The sequence below is a fragment of the Anabrus simplex genome, chromosome 1 (genome assembly GCF_040414725.1).
Source record: "Anabrus simplex isolate iqAnaSimp1 chromosome 1, ASM4041472v1, whole genome shotgun sequence".
NCBI classification, from domain to species: Eukaryota; Metazoa; Arthropoda; class Insecta; order Orthoptera; family Tettigoniidae; genus Anabrus; species Anabrus simplex.
The window spans coordinates 601,471,817-601,489,013 of NC_090265.1; the positions used below are offsets into that span (position 1 = coordinate 601,471,817).

General features: G+C 36.9%; 1 protein-coding gene across 1 annotated transcript in view; it reads right to left on the bottom strand.

The window, feature by feature from the left end:
- Positions 1-311: 311 nt before the first annotated feature.
- Positions 312-17,197, bottom strand: part of LOC136857193 (homeotic protein spalt-major) — a 651,196-nt gene continuing 634,310 nt past the window's right edge. The window contains exons 9-10 of the mRNA XM_067135652.2: positions 15,046-15,183; positions 312-8,116 (exon numbers count right to left, since the gene is read on the bottom strand). Of these exons, the coding sequence (XP_066991753.2) occupies positions 7,730-8,116; positions 15,046-15,183 (525 nt within the window). The 3' untranslated portion in view covers positions 312-7,729. The remainder of the gene's footprint in view (positions 8,117-15,045; positions 15,184-17,197) is intronic.

Below are 17,197 nucleotides of genomic sequence, written 5' to 3' on the forward strand. Positions count from 1 at the left end.
AATGCTGGCCTTCCGAGCACAAGTTGGCGGGTCCAATCCTGGCTCAGTCGTGTGGTATTTGAAGGTGTTCAAATACTCCAAACTCATGTCGGCGGATTTACCAGTTCTTCGAATTCCAGCCCCTTGGCATCTCCGAAAATCATTGAATAGTTTGTGAGACATAAAACCAACATCATATTTACTACTTCCTATGTTTTTCCAGTATTATGATTATTATATACGAAACAAATACCCAGTATTTTCCACATGTTCATAATTGAATAATAAATTAATTACTTTAAGACAAAGACATGTTTCCTCAGGTGAAAAAAAAAGGAACAATCCTGTCTATCATGTCATGTGGCCTCTGGAGAGGCCTGGTGCTGGTCTTCCTAGTAGGGGTGGTACGTGCATGATAAGGTAGGAAGAGGTTGAAACCCTTCTTTTGGTGCATAGTCGACTCCTGTCAAATAACATCAAAGGAACTGCTCATAGCTTAACGTCTCTATCTGATAGATGAATCAGCATTTTCTGGGCTGAGTGACTCAGGTGGTTGAGGTGCTGGCCTTCTGATCCCAACTTGGCAGGTTTGATCCTAGCTCAGTCCGGTGGTATTTCAAGATGCTTAAATACATCAGCCTCATGTCAGTAGATTTACTGGCACATAAAAGAACTCCCGTTGGACTAAATTCTAGCGCTTCGGCATCTCCGAAAACTGTAAATGTAGTTAGTTGGACTCAAACCAGCTAACTACAGTGTCAGACCCTAACGATCATGGCTATCAGGTGGGTTTAATCCTAACTGTGAATGCAAAGGAGGCTGAGAGTTGAAAATTCAAAGGCAAGAACAGGAAGAGACTGAATAAATTGGTCACTTATGAAAGAATGGAATGAAGTCATTTTACAGAGATGTAGTAATGTTATTGGTTTTACGTCCCATCAACTTTAAGTTTTTCACGGATGCTGAAATGCCAGAATGTTGTCCTGCACCAATATTTTTTTTGTAATTCCGTAAGTTTTTCTTGCCAAGCTAAATTTAGCAGTTTTATCTTAAATTGTTTCATGTAGACTTGCATATGGAGATTACAGTATATCCCTTTTAAATATGGGTAAATTATAAGAAATACTGACTTGCATTTATTCATAGTTATTTTAACTTTACCAACAAGCACTGTTGTGTTGAATTATTTGAGATTTTAACATGGACAGGATTTCTGGCCTCTTGGCTGACAGATAAAAGGAAAGGAACTGTTCAAGTGAACCTTCATTACCACATTTTGGCGTAGTTCAATATTTATAATGCTAATACGGTGCTTTCTTCTCACTAGAAGAATGCACTTGTTTCACAATAGTACAGGACCAAGAATTGCATTCAAGTGTTGATGACATGATTTCTTTAACTCCCTGTTTCTAATGAAATTACTGGTATAATACCTCCCTTCAAGATAGGAAACCTCTGTCTTCCTAAAAACCAAAATCCAAGGTGCTACTGCCTTGATCGAACTTTGGCTACCAAGCGATGAATCATCTCGGCTGTTATTCCAGGGTCACCATCTTACCATCAGATAGCTCCTCAGTTGTCCTCACATTGGCTGAGGGGACCTGGATCTAGGTAAAAGCTCTTGACTTGGCTGAAATGCCCTTTTGTATTTCTGCCTATGAGCTTTTGTTACATATACTTAGAAAAGGAAAAATTTAAGTATTTTGCTTCTCAGAAAAGAACTGACTTATTAATGTTATTATCGTGCTTTAAAAGCACATATAGTCTTTATTGTAACCTTAATGTAGATCTAGATATAAAATTCTCCTTGAGCACATTGTTGAGACGATTGGCGACTGGGCCATAACAGGTGCAGGTTTTTGACATCCAAGATAACTATCATATTCTTTATAATTGAGTGGAGGAAGTGACAAAAGCTGAAAGTCTCCGCTTACACCTCTGGTTGAGCACAAGCACTGCCTCAGTGATTCCATTTAACAGTAGTTCTGAAAAATACTTGCACTTACTATAAGAGGAATATAGGCAATGTTGCTTCCAACTTGTAGATTATCGAAAAGTAATACCATGTAAATCTACTGAAGTTGGTTGGTTGGTATTGTTAAATTCAAAGACAGTAAGCATATATAGCAATTTTTTGGGGTTGATTTACTTTAAAGAAAATTGATGTGGGACTGTGTGAATATTACTGGGCTCATGAAGATTTTGTGAGGGCTCAAACCAGGTGATATCCACTTCTAAATTTCTTCAGTTTTAATTCATGACCTGCATGTACTTTTATTCATTTGGCCTTGCCTCTCAAAGATATTTACCCATCAGCTCGCAGTGGTGTGCTTAAGTTCATTAGCATTACCATTTCTTTATATAATAAGTATGTACATGGTATTCTCAGTGAACCTGAATAAAATAGAAATCAAAGGCAAGGTTGTTGTAAAACTTTACTACAGTCAAAATTGATTCATGGCAAATACAATGCTCATTTGCTTTTGTCATTTCAGCTAGTGTCTACACACACAATGATGATAAAGAGGGGGAGAGGGAGTCAAACTCATAATCAAACAGATGGGATTTAGCATTGAGACCTCACCAAAAGGGCTATTGTAGAACATTACAAAAATAGCTTTTCTCCTGAACTTTTGGTGTGATCTCAACATAGATAGCAATCTATGAGCCAGCATTTTGTCATGGTCACGTATGACAGGTAATACTAAGACAAGAATATACATACAGTTTTATATATACACAATATGTCACAAATATAGTATAAAAGAAAGGTAAAAAAAAAATATATATATGAATCAAATGAAAACAAGAGTAGAAAGAATATCACAAAATCTCTGCAATGGTAACATTCAAACTCAAAACTTTGCTAACAAACCCAGAGCAAAATCACCCAGCTCATTTAATCTTATGTTTCAGATACCAATTAGTGTCTTTCAAATAGAGGTCTGCACAGGCTCAGACTAGATCTGTGGTCCTAGGCCTAAAATCTCTGAGTCAGGCTTATGCTTTAAAAGATGAATTTATTCTACATATTTTATTTTAGTTATAGGCCTATAGTGCATCATTCGTGGACCATGAAATATTTATGAAAGTATAATACTGTATATTATTCGATGCTTTTCTGATACTCATTGGAAATTCTTTCTGATACCTGTTTGCTTTGATAGACAACAGTGAATTAATTCTTAAATTGGTCCTTTACATATCATGGATTATTACTTATTACTAGAGTTCAGACTTATATGACGTAAAAGCTCTGGAAATATGCATGCGCTTATGCCCTATGGAATACCAAAATATGACATAAAAACTTGGAAATTTATGCACAAAAAATGTACTATTGTCCAAAAATTGCTTAGAGTTTTTAATTCAACATTAAAAACAAGTAACTGACTATTAACCTTTTAACTACTGTCGGTCATAACAGACTGTTCACCCTATAAAATATTCGGATGTAATGAAGGGGGTGTAAGAGAGAGTGACCAACCAGCAGTAAACTGGCCACATTCATAACATTCTTTTATCCTTTCTGTTGAAATAACTTACAGGTTGCAAAAACCATTAGTCTACCTTCAGCTACATTTAACCACACAATGTTTCTAAGGAATAGAAATCCAAAAATAACCAAACATGTGAATAATACTTGGAGAGGACAAAACAGTTTTAATATGACCCAAAATATGCATTTATATGACCAGTAAAAACAATGTCATTGTATTCATGAAAGCTAGAAATGTGTTTAATTTAAGTTGTTTCCAAAAAACAATGGAGATTTCTGGCGGAAGTGTTCATAATGAAACCATCTCTCTCCCTCTCTCTTCGAAGGAATCTTACGATTTTGCTGAGGAATAGTGTGATTGTTAAGCATCCTTTTCCCATGTGGGTTTTGTCTCTAGCTTTACACTGTGATATTTTATTAATATATCTTGTTAGTGACTCGAGTTAAACATTTTATAGCACATAATTAAATATAACGTGGTGATACTCTTTCTTTGAGACATAGAGCCAGCTCAGACCAACAATAGAAAACCAACTTTGGGATCAGAATACCTGGAATTAAAATTTCACCTGTGCAGACCTCTTCTTCCAGACACACACACAAAAAAAATTAATTTAATGGGATTCAGTAGTATGGAATAAAAATAGTAGGAATTAACAATCCATTTCCAACTAATATGCCCTGTGCAATAGAGCAGCAATTAGATTTGCTTAATGTATCACATTGTATGAAATATTGCAGTACGTCAGCTGTATTATGATTTATGTCTTACACTTCATCTGCATTATTATAAAAGAACAAAATAAGATTGACTCTCAAGATATATAAATGCAATCTTTGTACAAGGGTAACTGCTTTACAATATACATTTGTTGAACAAAATTTCCTTCTATCATACTCATTTAGAAATGATTGCTGCTCAACTGCAGATGACAATAATTGTTTCTTTGATAACTTTTGTGCTCAGCTTGGTTTGCATGGCTGTCTTTTTTTAAATCAACTTGGAATGGTTATGATAGCTGGCATGGGGTCAGGTATCACAGCCCTGAAGTTCACAGTTCCTTCCCCATGCACAGTTGACATTGGGAATTTTTTTTATCTTAACTCAAAAATACACAAGTCAGTATTCATTTCACATTTACTTGAATTAGGGAAATACCCAACACAATCATTGAGTGAAGAAAGTGATAACTCAGTAGTAATAAGCCTGTTGTACTGATGTTTTGTCTCAAGATTAAATATATTCATGTGATAAGATATTTATTACAAATGTCTTGGTGTTGCTGTCTTCATAGTTGGTCTCTGACAAAAATTTAACTTGCAGAACACAGAACAATAATTTAACAGATGATTGAGCTGAGATTTGTTAAAATCATTGTGAAGTTTATTTTTTGTGGAAGAGTTTGGGAAGCTCTAGAGAATATAACTGTGCTTAGCTTCATCCTAAAAGGTAATTGTGAGAAAGAGACCTAAATGTGAGGTAGTTCTGAGATCAGAATTTGTTAAAGTAATGAAAATGAGTGAAAGAAACTTAGTACTATATTCTTCTTACAAGATCAAACACACACAAATATCAGTGAGAATTAGATAAATGGTATGAGTTTCTAAAGAAAAAGAAAAACTTAGATAATGCATACTTGAGTCTATACTAGTGATGGGCAGTCTAAGATGGGATCTCGAGACTCCCAACGACCTGTTGTCGTGAGAGGTGTTGACAGATCTCGAGAGTGTCGTCCCTGCATTGTGCGGCGAGCAGCATGTAGTAGACATACTTCTAGGTGGAGCTGAATGTTGCTTATGCCAAATATGCGAGTAGAAAACCACAGGCCTTCTCCCTTCTGTAAATACATGCCAGTGAGCAACTAGGCTACTGGGTTCTAGCATGCACCTATTTTTGATGTGGTATTACATAAGCTATTTAGGATATGCATTCTGGCAGTGTATGCAGTGGTATTGCCCTTATTCAAGGTTACCCAGTAAAACAGTGATTTTTATCTTGAACTCTTGGGCTATAGATGGACTAATTACATCAAGACTAAGGCCTTATTTGGTGGTATTAATGATACCAGTGATTTGTCCATGTTTTAAACTGCGTGTCTTACTTAGTTTAGCCTTGGTTCTTCATATACAGTATGGTACATGACTTTTAGGTTAATTGATGCCACAAAATGAGATTATCATAATGAAATAGGGCATAAACAATGCATTTTGCAAAGTATATAACAATATTAGCATTGCGATGGCGAGGAAAAAAACATTCTTGAATGTCCTTCGGTTTCTTTTTACCGAAACATTTACACCATTAGAGGGTGTAGAAGTTGTCTGGTTTAGGTGCTGTGTTTTATGCAACATACCGAGGTACTCTTACCATATATTACACATGTTGTAATATTAGTCAGCAGTTCTAAATATTGTACATTTTTATATATTGTTGAATAACAATTCAGAACTCGGGTGGAGTGTATTTGACAACATTTATCAGCATTCACATTTCCCTTTGAGGTTGTTATACCAACTATCAAGCTTCAGATGTTCCTACGTTCGTAGTTACCGGGACATCACACAGGTCGCAGCATCTGTCTCGAGATCCTTGACATTAGTCTTGTGCAAGACCATTGCCCATCTGTACTTAATATCACTTGCAGTATACGTAACCACAAGAAATTTTATCATCCAATGTTTTTCTGTTTTTATTTAGGAACTACTGTGAAATGACACATTGCAACTTCGATATAATTATATATTGTAGCTGGCAGGTAGATCTCACTGGAGAACACAAAAAACAGTCAGTGAATTGTGGTTTTGTACTTTTGAGATAGGATTGGATGAACATTTGCTTCAGTCAGTAGGCTTTAATCACCAAAGAGAAGAGAGTGTGAAGCAACTCCCTTACTACAAATGTTACTGGCCAATAGATTAATGTTGAACTCCCTCACGAAGGTCTGTAAGGTACTGTATTGTGAAAGCCTTCTTCCTTACCCTCAGAGATCTCAAAAGCTCCATGAAATAGTGCCACTAAACCTCTGCAACAATAGAGACTACCATACACATTTACACTATGTACAGCAACAAAAGAAGAAAAAGGGGAGGATTTCAGGTAACAACAGTAAAAACTCAATTCTCCTTTTCCATGATCTGAGCAACAACACCCATTGGACAGCAATTGTACATAATTGAATAACACCAAATACAGTAGCAAATGTACGCATTCAGTCCAAATTGCTTCAACATTAGTTGGATTCTTTCAACATAAAAGAAATCCCATTAGTGACTGGATGAGAGGGTACTGGCTGTAGGATTTATGAACAAAATTTGTTAATGTTTTTAATGCAGTATTTACTTTCTCTTGCATGATTCACAACATTTAACATGTCCTGTTGTACCCTATATGAATTTTAAACAGCAGCTGATAAGTACCAGAGTTCATTGGTATATGCTAACAAATTAAGTACGTTAATCTCTGCGTCTGATCGACTAACGAACATACACATGCTCTGCACCAACAGAACCTCGCCTACAGGTGTAGTATCACAGTGAATCAAAGTTGTGGGGACTTCGGGCCTACTTTCGTCCCCAGATTGCCCCATCCCCAAAACAAAACAACATTGCACCCTGGCTCTTGCTGGGCCCGCTCCAAGCAGTCGCCTGGTCGTGCACACTCACACACTTATCTTCATCCGAAAATGTTCACTTTATAATAGAGCATACATTTACTTCACTTTGCTATGATGCCCATATTTATATATATATATATATAACTATTTACGACAAGAGATCCAAAACCACTCAGCTTTTCGCTCTCTCCTGATCAATAGATCATTTATATCTGGTATTGAACATAATAATATACAATGTAGCAATAATAATGCTAATTATAATAATAGTAATTTGTAGAGCTGTACAGTAGGAATCCTACGAAACATCCAGTGTTTATAATATACTCATAGTTTTGTTGGTACATATGTTATTTTCATCGCTTAGAGTTCATAATTCTTTTGTCTCTGTTATTTTTCAATAATATATAAAGACTAGTTTCAAAATAGGAACATTACAGCCGCAGCAATTCAACCAGCCAGATTAGAATGTCTTGATAAAAAAAAAGAACGCTCAATCTTTCACGTCCAACCCGTGCATTAGTTCTTCCAGAACAATAATTCGCGTTCAATAAATAATTCTTTTTTTAAACGATTGAGATAGCAAGATATGTAAATCTTCTCGTGCAATGATAGATTTCATTGCAAATTCATGTGCCTATGCTGCCAAACCTTCACTTCGAGGAGTAGCGGGTGGATGAGAAGTCACATGGCCTCCCGGAGGCGAAGAGGATACCTCCACAGGTTCTTCTGTACTACTGAGTGAAGGCTTGCGGTCGAAGTGCAGGTCCCAAGCATCACCACCAGTTGGTTCGCGAAGTGGTGGTGAACTGTGACGAGACAACGACAGAGGTGGTGGTGATGATACCAACGATGGGGGCTTATCTGACAGCGGAGAGCCTGGCTGCGATTGTGGTGGCTCTGGAACAAGCGGTTTATCTGGTGGATAGGCGCCAAACCCAAGACTACTGATGTATTTTCCAGATGGACTTAGACCACTTCCACTGTTACTATTCACGCTCTGAATCACCGAGATCTCGTTTAACTGAAAAGAAAGACATGGCTAAGTTAGTTTTAACACATAACACATTATTATATGTGCAATATATTATATCACAGATCTCTTAAAAATAGATATATGTATAAAAGTTGAAAAATCCAATATATTATTATGTTTACATAAAGTCTGTCCAAGCAATGATTTGAAAGAGGAGAAGACTATGTTAAAACTGAAACAGAAAGATTGGTATGGGAGTGATGCAATATTATTTGTTTAATTTTTCCTGGAACTTTGTGGATGAACTAATATATTATTGCTGTCCTGCAAAAACCACTATGTAACAATATTGTTGGAGAAATACTGACCTGCTACACATATATATTTTTTTATTTATTTATTTATTTATTTATTTATTTATTTATTTATTTATTTCATTCTTTCTTGAATTTCCAATAGTTTTAATTCTATTTTACATCAGTATATTAGGGTTATAGTTTTGATCAGATAATTACTGGTCCTTGACACAAAATTAGGAAACTAAATTATTGAAGAATTGGTGAATGGACTTACGGAAGGGTTTGTAGCAGCACGATTTCCTAAACAGATGGTATAATGGCTTTGAGAGTTCCACATTACAATTATTTTGGTGGCACTCAAGATCGAATCTTATCCTTCCAAACATGGAACAATTGAACAGTAAATGATCCGCTTTTTGAAAAGACCCACAAAAGCGTAAATAATCACCTGCGATATTAATTTTAATACATTCAAAGTTGCACTTAAACTTTCCATGGCCAGAGAGAAACCGAGTGAGAGTGAATTTGGCCACTATTGTTTTGCAGTGGAGTCAGCTATATATGTGACAGACACATTTGTACTTTGTGTCCAGAAGTTGTTTTGATTTGGGCTTTAGCAAAGCTTGGGAGTGACTTTTTGTGGGTAATTTGTATGTTGGACGAGGAGGCTGCGTTTGCGAGGATGTTGTCTTTTCATTTCCGGAGAAACGGTGTGTCCTCGGATCCAGGAAAGACAGACACGCGCATACTGCTGTGCTGAAGATCTTATAGTAGCTATTAGGTTGACATTGTGCTTGTTGTTGTCTTCAATGCAGCCTGCGAGTCACTTAGTACCCGAGCACTACTGTTGTTGTGTTCACCCCACTCCACAGCATATATCATAGAACAAGAATTCTTTGGTATAACCCTTACAATAAATTAGTTAGATAACAGAACCTTAACGGGTAAAGTTCTAAGCTAAAACATTTCACTAAGATTTTGCAGGTGCAGTGACAAAGATTTATGCTTACAGGTCTTTAATTACTTTTGTTACCATTTTTCTTGTAAATAATGCATTCCTAGCTACTTAAGTATTTTGCTTTCTTTCGTCTGTCCTTATATTACAGTTTAGATTAGACCTGCTTGGACATCATTCTTGCTGTTCTTGGTAACATACCGTTTTACACCTAATGCAATCCTTGTAAACTTTAAATTTAGAGTGGGTTAGTCTCCTGTGTCTCCCTTATCTTATTTCTCATCTTATTTTCTTGCAATACATTAGTATTTCTATTATGTAAATTTTATCTATGCATCACACTTTAATGTGTTTTGCCAGGAAGTTTCAAATATATATATTATACTGCAGGCATATCTGTTGTTGTTATTATTATTATTATTAACTTTATTGGTCACATTAGACCACTTGAGTCTTCCATGTACACTTTTTTTTAAAGGTTGTATTGTTTGATTCTGCTTACCTGCCCAGTACTTCTTCATTTGTTCTGATTGCAGTGTTCTTAATTCGTCTGAAATCTCGACAGGCCTTTTGTGCATCATTTCAGTTGAAAATTTGTGATTCTTAAGAAGGGTGGTAATTTTATTCTTGTTCTCTGTATCTGTAATTTCGAGTCCAACTGTTTTGAGATCCTCTTGAATTTCTTTGATCCAATGCCCTCCTGTCTTCTTTTCCAGATTTCTCATCACTACTTGTCGTAAAGTCCTGTTTTCTGGTAATCGTAAGATGTGAAAGAAATAAGAGATTATTTTCTTCTTCATCGTGCTGGTAACTGGGTCAATCTCTCGATAGACAGTTTCGTTGGGGAGGATTCTCCAGACTCCTTCAACCTGGTACTTTTTATTCATACAAGTTCTGATAATTCTTTCAGTTTTGAAGAGCTGATCAGTTCTTCTTTCATTTTTAACTTGGAGCAAGGTTTGGCAAGCATAAGTGACTTCGGGCAAAGTTACAGTTTTATAGTGTTGGATCGTTGTGTCTATAGACATTTTTTGTTATAAGTTGACCAGGTTAAAAAATATGCTTTTTTTTTCATTTTGTTGGTTCTGTTTATCCATGTTGCTTTCTCACCTAAGTTGTGCATTGCAAGTGATATATATTATTGATCCATATTGAAGATCCTACATAAGTTTGTGCATACCGGTAATGATTTCTCCAAGGTCTTTAAATTGTAGTACTATGGTCATTTTTTTATCATTTGTGATGACTTCGTTTATGTCAAGGGGTTTCATTAGCATGATCTCAGTTTTCTGGAAGGATATTTGTAATCCTATTTTTAATGCAATTTTCTGGAGGCTGGTGATCTGAGCACGGACTTCTTCCATGTCAAGAGCTAAGAGAGCTAAAACATCTGCAAACCCTAGGCAGTTTGTCCTTATTGAGGGTTTTGCTCCAATTTTGATTTTAGGTGGGTTTTGGCAAATTTTCATGATGTAATCTACAGCCACATTGAAATGCTGTGGGAATAATCCGTCACCTTGTCTGAGGCCTGTATTTATTGTAAAAGCATTTGACATTCCTCTCCTGAACTTTACTTTTGAAATTGTGTTGGTTAAAGTTAGTTCAATAAGTTTTGTTAATTTAGGATGAAGGCCATATGATCAGAGGATTCTTAAAAGAGTGGGTCTGTGTATACCATCATAAGCCTTTTTAAAATCTAGGAATGAAATAAACAGCTGTTTATTTCTGTATTTATAATATTCCATTATTAGTTTCAGGCTGAGAATTTGGTCTGGGCAACATCCTCCTTGGTATTCTCCAAGTTTTGGTTCCAGAATGTTTTTTATCCTGTTTTAAATTATGCAGGAGAAAATTTTGTAAGTGCAGTCCAAAAGGGTTATTCCTCTGTAATTGTCTGATTAGTTTTCTCTTCTTTCTTGGATTATGCCTAAGGTCCAGTGTTCTGAGATTTTCTCTGTGATCCACATTTTGACTAGATGCTGATATAGATTTATGAATGCTGGTTATCCTGTGTTTTTCCAGATTTTTTTCACCGCATGCCTTGGCCACATTGGACCATTTGAGTCTTCCGTGTACACTTTTTTTTTTTTTTCTTTTTTTGAAGGTTGTACTGTTTGATTCTTCTTATCTGCCCAGTACTTCTTAATTTGTTCTGATCGCAGTGTTCTTAATTCATCTGAAATTTCTACAGGTCTTCTGTGCATCATTTCAGTTGAAAATAATGTGTGATGGAGGCAGTGGCGGCCGGTCAGTACGTGCTACCGGGCTCCAGCACGTAGCTTGGAACTGTAAGGAATATTATTTATGTACAGTGCAATTATCCTGGTGCCTTTTCGTTGTTTTGAGTCCGATATGAATTTGTGTTTTGTGCAAATCAGGACGAGATCTGTCGAACACCTAGCGCCGTTCTCCTGGGGAACAAGGCTCGTGCTCATGTGAAGTGAGCCCTTGCCTGTAGCCTGAAGGAAGCAATACGCAGGCGCAGCCAAGCTTGCAACACTCCCCCTAGCCGGCGGAGTATACCGTAAACCGGGATCAACTTTCACTGATCCCGTTTATAGTTACTTCCTCTCCCGCAAGGGGGTAGAATTACTCGATGTCTCCTGCTACCCGGAGCGCAGCGAGGGATCCAGTCGGCCGTGCTTATGTTGAACGTGGTAAGCGAATCTGCCACTAGAGAGTAGCATCGTCTGGGTTCGAAAGTAAAGCGTAAGTGGAGGCAATCTATCTCACACATGCTTATTAAAATATCCATCTTCCTTTTGTGTCAAAAATAAGGAATTCGTAGGTGAGTCAAAGAATCTTTGACTGACCCTAAATGTTATCCCGCATTACAATGTAATTTACTCTGGTGAAATTAAATAGCGTATGGCTTTTAGTGCCGGAAGTATCCGAGGACATGTTCGACTCGCCAGATGCAGATCTTTTTATTTGACTCCCGTAGGCGACCTGCGAGTCGTGATGAGGATGAAAGGATGATGACGACAACACGTACACCCAATGATGGTTAAAATTCCAGACCCTGCCGGGAATCGAACCCGGGATCCCTGTGACCAAAGGCCAGCGCGCTAACCATTTAGCCATGGAGCCGGCCATTTATTCTGGTAATAGGGGAGGTCTCAATGAATCAGTTGGCAGCTCTTTCAGTTGCTTTGTGCGGTTTTTAATCTCGCAGTTATATTACTGGTGCGTGTTTTTTCTGTCATTGTGTTAGTGCTAAAGTTTATACGAAGATTTATCAAATTATTTATCCACTGCAGTGTATATAAAGTGAAATTAAATTAGTGTTCTTAGTGGGGATCTATATTCCCACGATTCTATTTGCACTGATGTAAGTTGCGCCATTAGGTTAGTAAAAACAATATTTCTCCAATGAATTATTTATCTCGTAGACAGTTGTCGAAGAATTCATCTGCTTCCAAATTAATGTTGTTTTTGTTTGTTCTGAGTTATAAATTATGAGAAAAGTTGTATTATTATTATTATTATTATTATTATTATTATTATTATTATTAGTCTATTATTATTATTATTATTATTATTATTATTATTATTATTATTATTATTATTAATAGTAGTAGTAGTAGTAGTAGTAGTAGTAGTACCAAGTTTGAAGTAGGCTATGAGTTGTTCATCATGGCAATATGCAGATTTAAAACAGCGTATTTAGCTTGTTTTTTGTAGCACGTAGGACGATTTTTTCACGAGCCGCCACTGGATGGAGGTATATTGATTAAAGTTTGATCCAGGAGATCCCAGAATTTTTTTTCCTCAATTGCGATTTCTACCTCATTGATAGTTGGATGATCTATTAGATCTGGGGTGGTTGAAATGGGTGTGTCAGTATTTACTTACAACGTTTCCAGTGGGACATCGCAATTTAAAAGTTTGTTGAATGTCTCTGCGAGGATCTCTGCATTTTCTTGATTACTATGGGCTAACCTTCCTGATTTATCTCTCAGCATTAATATTAGGGGCTCATATTTTTTAAGGTATTTACCAAAGATTTTATAATAATATCGTGATTGTTTATTGTTAAAACTCTTCTATCTTTATTTTTAAGATGTTAACATTTGGTTTGTCTGATAATTTTATGGGTTGACTTTCTTTGTTTTATTACTTCTAAATTTTATTTGTCTGACTTTTAGGCTTGATGATTTATTCAAGCTTGGTGTCTTCTCTCAATTGGCTGGTCACATTCTTCATCCCACCATTCATGGTTTTTTCCTAGGATTATTTGGAACTAACTCTTCTGCTATATATTTTAGTTTGGTGGTCAGTTCTTCTAATGTATGAGTGTTGACAGATTCTTCTCCTGTTTTCCTATAGTACTCTCTGTTATTTATTAAGGTGGTAGGGTCGAATTTTTTTCTATTTTTATTTGGAGGTCTTTTCTTAACCCTTGGAGTTAATTTTATTTTGATCTTAACAACATAGTGATCTGTCCCTGAGTCTTCCCCCTTTAGGACTTTGACATTGTTGATTTCACAATGCTGAAATTTATCCATGCAAACGTGGGCCAGTTGCCATTCACCTTTTTGGAAATCAGGATGTTTCCAAGATTTTAATTGATCTTGAGATAAGATTGTGGTTTCTGCATAATTCAACCAATCTTTGACTGTTTTTATTCGTCCTCTTATGTGTTGGCCATTTTCCAATGATATCTCGGTACCTTCTTTCTTGTCCCAGTTGTGCGTTGAAATTGCCAAGGAGAGTTTTAACGTGTCATGGAGGTATGTTGATTAAAGTTTGATCCAGGAGTTATCCCAGAATTTTTGTGCTTCTTCTTTATCCTTTAGGGTGTTATTTTTCTGATTAGTAGGAGCATGTACTGTACATTGATAATTGTGTAGATTTTATTTGCAGATTTCAGAGTTAGTGTTGCAGGTCTAGGGGATTGAGATTTAAATTCCATGACTGAATCTATGATTTTGAGATTTATTAGAAATCCATTACCAAACTGTGGACAGTTTTTCATCACTCGTTTTCCAGGGATTCCTTTATACAGTCAGTACCCTTGTGATTTAATTGGGTCTTGATCACTATTCCTTATATCTTGAAGGGCCGTGATTAGAATTTTATGTTTGCTCATGATGTCGGTGACACAATCTTTAATTTTCCAATTTGCATAAAGAGTTAACATTGTGTGTCAAGAAGAAAGAGATTTGTTTAGGTTTCATTCTTTGAAGTTTTTGTGTAGATGCTGGCTGTTGAGTTTTCAGATGCTCCGGTCCATCATAATCTTCTGAATGACAGCCCACCACATCCGAATGCTGTCTTTTGTGCAATGTATGATTGCAGTCAGTGGAATTCTACAAAAGACTTTTCATGGTTGACTGTCTAAAGTGTCACCTTGAGATGAGGATAAATCCTCGAGTTACAATTCTAAATGTTATTTAGAAAGGTGAAGATTAGAGATGAAGTATGATTTTATGAAATTGTGAAGAAGGCTTTGTGCCTTATTTCATCCTAGTTCAGGACTTGGAGTAGGAATTTCCTCCATACCCCGCAAACATTATGGTTTTCCTGCCAATACTCGGGTAGCTGATTGCAGTGGTTTCCCACTGGGCGACGGGGTCGCCACATCCCTACGCCTCATATGTGTTATACTATGCATGAAAACACTTCAGCTGGTTGTTTAATTTATTGGTTGATGTATCTACCTCTCTCCTAATTCACCTAACATAGTTTTAATTTTCCCTTTTTTTATTTTGTTTCCTGACCTGTATTCTTGGTGTCTCTGCCCAGCCCTCCTTCAGGTTGCTCGGATTACCAGGACCACCACGCTCGGGAAACATGGACGATGGTGAAAAGAGATGAGAATACAGAGCAGGCGGCGGAGATGAAGTTCTTGAGGAAAACTGAAGGAAAGACAAGAAAGGAAACTGTCAGGAAAGAACAGAAAGTATATATAAAGTTGTATAATTTTAGTAGACACATGAGATTAATGCTAACAGAAAACTTAATTTCAAAATTATTGTGAAGGAAGATATTTCATATGAAAATGCAGTTGATTTGGTTATACTAAAACTGTCCATAACACAATTTACTATAAATTACAATAACAACAATAAAGAGAGAGTTCATACATGGAGATTTTATAAATACGAAGAATAGCAGCAGAGAATTAAAGATCTATTATTCTGATGTCTCGTGCAAGGTGTGTACTGTTGCGAAGTGGCAAATTGTTAACCAGTAAACCTCCAGGACACCCTCTGTGGGTGGGGGATGCAGACGAAGAATACACCCACGGTATCCCCTGCCTGTCGTAAGAGGTGACTAAAAGGGGCAACCAAGGGATGATTGAATTAGAGCCATGAGACTAGTAATTAGTACCATCATGCAGGGAACACCAAAGGTCGCTTTTACTTGCGTGTAATACCACTACGTTAGGTACACAATAGGTTTGTGATTAGTAGCGACAGTGTGTGCTTCCGGCTGGGTTTTACAGTATCTGTGATAAGTACCTCTATATGAGCCTATGATTAATACCCAGTATGTGAGGAACACCATGGAATATTATGAGTCCCTGTGGTTAGTACACTTATGTCAGGAACACCATAGGTTTGCATTGCCTGTAAATGGTGCCGCAGCGTGAGAAACACCATAGATCTGTATTACATGTGCGCATTACATTACCTGTGAGTAGGACCATAATGTGTGGAATACCGCGAGTCTATGCTACTTTTGATTAGTACCGCAACATGACAAATACCATGGTTCTACTTTCCTAGCGATAAGTAATATTATGAGAGGTTGATGACTTGGATTTTGGGCCCCTTTAGAATACAAGCATCATTGTTTTAGTATTGTGCTTTAGAAGCAGTCCCTCGGTCAGTAATACTATTATTTAACGCTAGTTTCCGGAAATGTGGGGCATTGCGGGTCGGATCCACTGATTGTTTTAAATTTATATCCATCCTTTCAGTCTTTGTCCTCACATTTTGCATTCTGGTCAGTGGAGGATTGTGGACTTTTAAATTGTCATTACATTTCGTACCATTAGGGGCTGATGACCTAGATGTTAGGCCCCTTTAAACAACAAGCATCATCATCAAACCTCCAGGACTGCATGTATGATATGTATGAATTGAACTGTTTGCCCAAGGTGGTTCAATGGTTACTTCAAGAAGTCATAACCTTATTCATTGGAGGTTACAGATTGATCATGGAAAGTGAACGTAATATATTTCACATTTTATTCATCTTAATCTCTCATGAGAATCGTGCTTTTCTAATTTTGGAAATATTTGCTGCTATGTGATTAAAGGAAAAAAAAAAAAAACTAGAAAATTCCACTAAAATATGGCGTATGGCTTTTAGTGCGGCGAATGTCCAAGGACAAGTTTGGCTCGCCAGGTGCCGGTCTTTTGATTTGACGCCCGTAGGCGACCTGTGCGTCATGATGAGGATGAAATGATGAAGACGACACATACACCCATGTCAGCGAAATTAACCAGTTATGATTAAAATTCCTGACCCTGCCAGGAATCGAACCTGGGACCCTTGTGACCAAAGGCCAGCACGCTAACCCTTTAGCCATGGAGCCAGACATTCCACTAAAGGTCACATGGAATGAAACAGAGTCTGAAGCGGTCTACTCCTAACTTGACTTGACTGTAGGTCGGCGGGCTGATGAAAAGGTCACGGACTCACCGTATTAAGATTAAGTAAGATATAATGTATGAAGGTGAAGTAAAGAAAAGATAGAAGATGTGCAGTGTTGATTTTGTGTAGAACAGATCATTTGTGCAGTATTAAATTTGTCTCTGCTCCACCAGGACCATGCTTGTTATTTACAGAAGAGAGATGAATCTCACTATTCTCTAGACTTATTTCTGAAAATTTGTCCACATTTGTTTAAAAATTGGTAAC